The 7,500-nt window shown below is 57.2% G+C and overlaps 2 protein-coding genes across 2 annotated transcripts in view; both read left to right on the top strand.

The window, feature by feature from the left end:
• The window catches only part of LOC143040318 (uncharacterized), a 32,492-nt gene that overhangs the window by 6,884 nt on the left and 18,108 nt on the right, over positions 1-7,500 (top strand). The gene's annotated exons all lie outside the window — the stretch shown is intronic.
• LOC143040197 (uncharacterized) lies at positions 1,373-3,280 on the top strand. Its single transcript, XM_076210864.1, has one exon. It carries the CDS (start codon positions 1,517-1,519, stop codon positions 3,278-3,280), a length of 1,764 nt encoding a protein of 587 aa, XP_076066979.1. The 5' UTR covers positions 1,373-1,516.

Raw genomic sequence — 7,500 nt, 5'->3', positions numbered from 1 at the left:
GATGCGGAAAATTTATTCACTAATATTCCCCTCATTAGAACTATTAACATCATTCTCCAGTATGTGTACCAACACCCTGTACTCCCACCACCCCCTATTCCCATGGACACCATGAAAGAAATGTTAACTATTTGTACAACTGAGGCCCCGTTCAGATGCCCCGAAGGTAAACTGTATGTACAGACCGATGGAATTGCAATGGGCTCGCCCTTGGGCGTTTTATTTGCTCAGTCCTTCATGTCACATGTGGAGGAAACAACATTTCTCGCGAGTGAACTTAAACCCAAAATATACTGTAGATATATTGACGATATTTTCGTATGTACACTCTCCAGAGAGCACCTGGAAAAATTAAGACTGCGTCTACAGGACATTTCGGGTTTGAATTTCACAGTAGAAATGAACACAAATGGTAAACTTCCTTTCCTTGATGTCCTGGTTGATTCCACCTCTACTAATTTTATTACCAGTGTTTACCGTAAACCCACCAACTTAGATAAATGTATGAAGGGTAACAGCGAATGCAGTGATAGTTATAAGAAAGGTGTTATTAGAGCATACGTCAGAAGAGCTATAAAAGTATGTTCGTCCTGGGAAGCACTACATGCAGAACTCCAGCATGTACGACAAATGCTCACCAATAATGGTTATGCTAACTGTGATTTTGACCGCATAACCAATAAATTACTGTGTGAACTTGGGTCCAACCAAAGCTCCAATAAGCCTAATTTTATTAACGTTTTTTATCGTAACACCTTCAGTGATGCCTACAAAAAGGATGAAAAAGCAATCAAGGACATAATTAGGGAAAATTGTCACCCCACTAAAGAGAACCATGAGATCCGAGTCCTTATATACTATCGTAACCCTAGAACCTGTTCAATGGTGGTGAAAAACAACTGTAATAGTCGAGCTGACTTTACATCTAAAGCCAACGTGGTGTATTTATTCAAATGTCCAGCCGAGAATTGTACGTCTCGCAATATCACATACGTCGGGCACACCAGATGTACTCTCAGCCGAAGACTAACCTTTCACCAACAGGACGGAGCGATCAAGGACCATTATTCAAAATATCACAATAGAAATATTGACAGAGACACCTTAGTTCAATGTACCAAAATTATTGCGTACAATGAGGACCCTAGAAGGTTGAAACTCTTGGAGGCATTCCACATCAGGGACTCTGCCCCCACTATAAATATTCAGTCGGACATGACGTCCAGCATTAAGCTGTACAGTAGCGCTAACCTGAGACATCGCTACATTGAGGTCCCCTCTCCCCCTCCCCTCCTACCCCCCACTCCCCCACCACTCAGACGATCAGCCAGACTCCGTAATGGGAACTCGGATAGCAGTTTATGTATTTAAACCTTTCTCTCTCTCTATCATTTGTCATGCATCCATCACTCCGAGGTACGTGCAGCGACCACACCACCAACTCATCGTCTAACCTACGAAGTGATTTCTTCATACATGCACAGTTCGTGGTCTTCATCCATCGTCGCACATCCTCATGGCTAGAGTGATGGAGTTAGCGACTACAAGTGTCGGGAAGAGGGGCAGGGAATGCTTTCTCACAGAGGCCTCGGAAGAGCTCTCCACGCCCAAGAAGGCGGCCCGAGCCAGGCCCAGTATCAGCTACGCGCCCTCCCTGCAAGAGGACGACAGCAGCAGCGACACTTCCTTACTAATGTTTGTCAGCAACAACGACGCGCCCTCCTCACCGGAAGACACCCAGAGCAACGCGGACGACGCCGCCCTACTTGAGCAGCTACTCAGGAGTGACGAGGAGCAACCAGGCGACGACGAAGGCGAGGGATGGACCACCGTCGTCAGAAATCGTAGAGCCCGCCACCAGCTTCCTCCGAGGCCCAAGTTCAAACTGGGCCACCTAGGGGACCACGACAGCGCCTACCAGGCCATCACCGCTCTCGAGAGGGAGAACCCCAGCCTGAAAATGGAGGTGAGGCTCAACCTCCAGGGTGAACACATCCTCAAGGCCAGGGACGAAGCCTCCGCAGTACTCCTCCGTCGCCTCGCGGAGGAGGGGAACACTGTGATTCTCCTCGACCCCAATTTGAGACGGCACAAGGTAGTGCTGGAACGCTACCCATTGGACCTGCCCCTGAAAGCGGTAGAGGCTCACCCAAAGGTGATCTCAGCCGAGCGACTGCGCTCCCGCACGGATAAGCTCCCCACAAGGCAAGTGCTGGTGGTGTTGGAGGGACAGCCGCCCCCCAAACTGGACCTCGGCTGTTGGGGGAGGTACTCTCTGCGCCCTCATAGGGGGGAACCGGTGAGATGCTATAAATGGCAGAGATACAACCATCTCCGGGTATGGTGTGAACACGCCGTCAGATGTGGCGTGTGCAGCTTGCCACACCCGACGGAGGATTGCATCGCAAAGCACAAATCCAATCAGACCACCTCCGCAAAATGCCCCAACTGCGGAAATAAGCATCACGCCTGGAACCCTCGGTGCCCCGAGAGGGTCCGCAGGCTCCCCAGGCTTCCCCAGAAACCCCAGCAGCAACAACGGCAGCCCCAGGGACCACCACAACGGCAGCAACAGCGGCAGCCCCAGGGGCCTCCGCAACGGCAGCAACGACGCCGCTCGAGGACATCACGTAGCCAGTCGCAGCAACAGAAGAACTTCGTCACTGGAGCATCACGGCACCAGGACACCAAGCACCAGCACCCACCACGAAGCCAGCCTAAACCGCAGCAGCAGCGTCGGCAAGCCTTCCAGCCTGCATCACCACCAACCAGGTCAGCGTGGGGTCGGCGGCGGGCCCTCGCGGTCCCCACCCCCCCACCCCCCTATCGCCAACCCAGGACGCGGAGTCGGGAGCAGCGGCTGCGGGCCGCAGCCTTGGAGACTGGCGGCAGCGCCCCCTCGGCCCGGCGCAGCGCAACCAGACCTCGCCAACCAGGAGGTGGTGCACGGGACCCTCCCCCCAGCACTCCCGCGACGTCGGTGAGGAGACCCTCCATGGGCCCAACCGACCCTTCCCACGACCTGCCACGCATCATGAGCGAGGAAATACGCACAGTCGTCAGCTGCATCATGACAAGGATGATGCAATTTCTGGTGAAGCTGCTCACCAACCACAACCATGACAGCGACAAGCAGGGGACCCTGAGCGAGCTCCTGCAGGAGACTGTCTCAGTCTTCACAGAATGTGGTTTCCAGCCACCCCTCGACCTGAAGGACACGCATCTCCGCTCCCTCTACCCAGCCGACCCCAACCACCAGAATGGAGAGTCGACGAGCTGAGGCAGACGCCGATAAGGATCAGCTTGCTGGCCCTCCCAGGCTCCGAGTCCTGCAGTGGAACGTGCAAGGTCTCCGACCTAAGAAGCACCAAGTACTGCAGGCTATCTTCGCGGAAAACCTTGACGTGGTGCTGCTCCAGGAGACCTTGACGCGTGCCGACTTTGAGTGGAGGGTGGCGGGTTATTCCCTTCACTCGCTCCCTGCCACAGAGAACACCCGCGGCTGTGCGGCGCTGGTGAGGAGCACCATCCCTCACCGCAGAGTATCCGCCCCAGTCCACTGCGGGGAGGGCGTGGAGGTCCTGGCACTAGAGCTGCAGGTCGGGGGCATCCCGCTTCTGGTGTACAACATATACAGGAGCCAACGATACCATCTGGAAGCAGGCGAGCTGTTCTCCCTCGCCGCCCACACCAGCCTCCTCGTGGCGGGCGACCTGAACGCCCACCACCCCATGTTGCAGTCACCATCTCCAACCAACGAAACGGGCCGCCACCTGGCCGTGTTACTCGAGGACATTCCCCATATCCGCCTCCTCAACACAGGGGAGGCTACCCACACCCGGGGGGGGGGAGGCTTGACCTCACACTCGCCTCGAGCGACCTGGCCGCCGGTGCTACATGGCAAGTACATCCTACCCTCACCAGCGACCACTTTGCCACTCTCACCACCCTCCCAGTGGCACCCCCCCAGCGCCCTCCCTCCCCCCTCCACGTTGGAACATCGGGAAAGCAGACTGGGCCAGCTTCCAGGCCTCCCTCGACGAATGGTGGTCCGCCTACCAGCCACCCGTGGACCTTCACCAGCGGGAGAGGGACCTGACTGCTGCTATTGAGAGGGCTGCTCACGCAGCCATCCCCAGGAAAGCCCCGAGCCGTCGTCACCGGCCAAATTGGTGGTTCTACAACGAGGAGGTGCGGGAGCATAACCACAGAGTGAACATTCACAGGAAGCTCTACAAGAGACGCCCCAACCCAACCAACTTGAGGCTACTTCAGGACGTGGTGGCCCGCGCACGGGAGGTGTCCCTGAAGGCCAGGGAGGCCAAGTGGTTGGAGTGGTGCTCCTCCTTCAGCCACCACACGTCTCTAAGCCAGCTGTGGAAAAGCGTGAAGACCGCCTCCGGCGCCGCCCCGCCTCGCCCCGCCGCCCACTCGTACCCACGCCAGGAGGCTGAGAGGCTCGTAGCCGAATTCACCACCCGCGGCTCCAGTGACCAGCTTCCGGGTAGCACGCGCCGTCTCCAGCAGCAGCTTCGGCCGCTCCGCGACATGGCCATCGAGGAGGCGACTAAAGAAGCTGATGTAACAGACCGTCCCTTCACTCCTCAGGAGCTGGAGCAGGCCAAGAGACGGGGTCGTGACACAGCAGCAGGGGCCGACGGCGTGACGTACTCCATGATCGCTCACGCCGGACCAGCTGGGGACGCCGCCCTGCTGGCCACAGCCAACGAGTCGTGGATGGCGGGATGCCTGCCTCCTTCGTGGAAGGAGGCTGACATCCAACCAATCCCCAAACCGAGGGAGCCCACTAAGCTAAGGCCTATCTCCCTCCTCAGCTGCACGGCCAAAACGGCTGAGAGAATGGTGCTTGCTCGCCTTCAGTGGCGTGTGGGGCCACTACACCCTCACATTTTCGGCTACACCCGCGGCAGGAGCATGGCGGACAGCATCCTGACACTGCTGAATCAAGTTAACCATCGCCCCGCCATCGTTGTCTTCCTCGACTTGGAAAAGGCATTCGAGCTGGCCAGCCCTCACGCCATCCTCGCCGCCCTCGTAAGGAAGGGCGTGATGGGAAGGATGCTAGCCTGGCTCCGCGACTATCTCCAGCATCGCCGCGCCAGGGTAAAATTCCAGGGCCTAAAGTCCAGCTTCCAGAGGTTGGAGAACGGGACGCCCCAGGGTGGTATCCTCAGCCCCTTCCTCTTCAACCTGCTGATGGAGCAGCTGGTGGCCCTGCCCTTCCACAATGGCACCATCCTCCTCAGCTACGCCGATGACCTCGCCCTCGTGGTCACCGGGAGGGGCAACAAGCTCAGGAAGGCGCAGCAGGCGCTCGACATTATCAGCGGGAAATGCGAGGAGCTGGGACTCAAAATCTCTGCAGAGAAGTCCCGCGCCATGATGGTGAGGGCTGCCGACCCGGCAGTTCAGCTCTGCGTCCAGGGCGTCAGACTGGCTTGGGCCAACTCATACCAGTACCTCGGTGTATGGGTGGACAAGTGGCTGTCCTTTACAGCCCACGCCACCTACCTGAGGGAAAGGGCCCAGGCTAGGCTGAACGTAATGCGAGCCATGACACGACCCACAGCGGGGACCACTTTCTCCGTCCTCCGACTGTACTTTATATTTGCAGTGCGCTCCCTGGTGGACTACAGCGCCCCAGTCCTCATATCGCTCTCCCGTAGCCAACAGGAGCGGCTCGAGGTGCTGCAAAACACCGCCATGAGGACGATGCTGGGAGCTCCGAGATGGACCAGTGCGTGCGTCATGCAGAACGAGACCCACCTGGTGCCACTCACCACCAGAGTAGAACAGATCGTGGCCTGCCGCGTGGCCAGGGTCCTGCAGCGCGACTCCGAAGGAGTAGCACAGAGAAGACTACGGCTTGCAATGACGCAAGGGAACGATGTCCTCCACCGCAACCCGTGGCTACTCCAGTCCACCCTGGCCACCCGCAGCCTCGCCCACATTAACAGCTGGCGCTGGCCACACGCCGACCTCCCGGCCCCCACCTACCGAGCCCCACCCCCGTGGGAGCCCCCCACAGCAGAGTTCTCCACCACCCGGCTACCGGCCAGCAAGGCGCTCTGCACCACCGAGGAGCTGCGGCATCACACCCTCATGGCGGTGGCGCAGGTGTCTGAGCCGGGCGGTGCCATATACTACACCGACGGCTCAGTCGACCCCGAGAGTAGCAGGACGGGCGCCGCTGCCATCACCGTTGGGACCGAACTGCTCGAGAGGACGTCGGATTACTGCTCCACCCTGCAGACAGAGCTTGTGGCCATCCACCTGGCCCTGGAGCACGCCCAGAACCGCCAGGAGGCTACTGTGGTCCTACTTACAGACTCCAGGACGGCGTGGCAGGTCCTCCAGCAGCCGTGTCCCAGCGACAACTTGGGACTCGTCACCGCCATCCTGGGCAGCCTGCAGAGCCTCGTCGCACAGGGACGTCGGGTAAGGCTGCACTGGATGCCCAGCCACGTGGGCGTGCGAGGCAATGAGTCCGCCGACGTTGCTGCAAAAAGAGCCGCTGGCGCTTCCCACGTGACCAGGCACGTGCCACCTAGTCTGTCGTACGTGAAGGCACGAGCCAGGCGTGCCGCAGCCCACCGCGCCCACCAGACTCACCGGCAGTTAGAAGGAGCAAAAAGACTAGCTGCTTGGTACGCCGCCACCACCGACTATCAGACGTTGAGCGCCTTCCATCAACAGCCCAGGGCGGACGGCGTACTGTTGCAGAGAGTTAGGCTGGGCTACTGCACCAGGGATGAGCTGTATGACTGCTTGCAAGGGCAACAGTGCGATCACTGCGGTAGGCACAGCCGCCACCCGCTGCTGCACTACCTACTGTCCTGCCCGGCCACGGAGGCCCTCCGACCAGCACCGCAGACCCCCGCCCACCCTGCAGAAGGCAGCCTCCTCAGCAGTCGGGCAACGAGAGCTGCCCTCCTTGTCCGCCACACGCCCATGGACGTAATGCTTGGGGTGCTCAGGGCGGCGCCCCCCCCTCGCTGACCTCCCTAAGCCCTCACCTTCCACCCACTAGAGCACAACAACTCCCCAACTGGCGGGCTGTTGCCCGCATTGTATGTCAATGTATGTATAGCTGTACATATTTATACAATAAACCTTTATTAACTAACTTCTATCATTTGTACTTTCCTTGTAGACGTAAGTAATAACTCTCGTTATATATCTTTTGTTCTACCTATATATTTGTATTTGTATTTTTGTAATTTATTTTGTAACTTATATGTACCAACATTTGTATTCATTATTGCAGAAATTTTGTCAATCCTGATGATGTCTCTTTGAAGACGAAAGCTCGAGAATATTAAATGGAAAACTTTGGAGAACTTGTATCAGCTCACCCTACAAATGGAAAAAAGTTGATAAGGCAAATAGAAAACATTAAGAAAAAGTTTAACAATTGACAGAATGCTGTCGTATTTAATTCTACATGCATCAAAGAAAACCTCCTTCCTTACTTCACGA

Source organism: Oratosquilla oratoria, chromosome 28, assembly GCF_046742065.1.
Source record: "Oratosquilla oratoria isolate Oo_2021 chromosome 28, ASM4674206v1, whole genome shotgun sequence".
Lineage (NCBI taxonomy): Eukaryota > Metazoa > Arthropoda > Malacostraca > Stomatopoda > Squillidae > Oratosquilla > Oratosquilla oratoria.
Note: the sequence above shows the minus strand (reverse complement) of the source record. Positions and strands in the feature narration are given on the sequence as shown.

What these genes read in the sequence shown, in the direction of transcription:
- LOC143040197 (XM_076210864.1), top strand. Translation starts at nt 1,517, where the DNA reads ATGGCTAGAGTGATGGAGTTAGCGACTACAAGTGTCGGGAAGAGGGGC.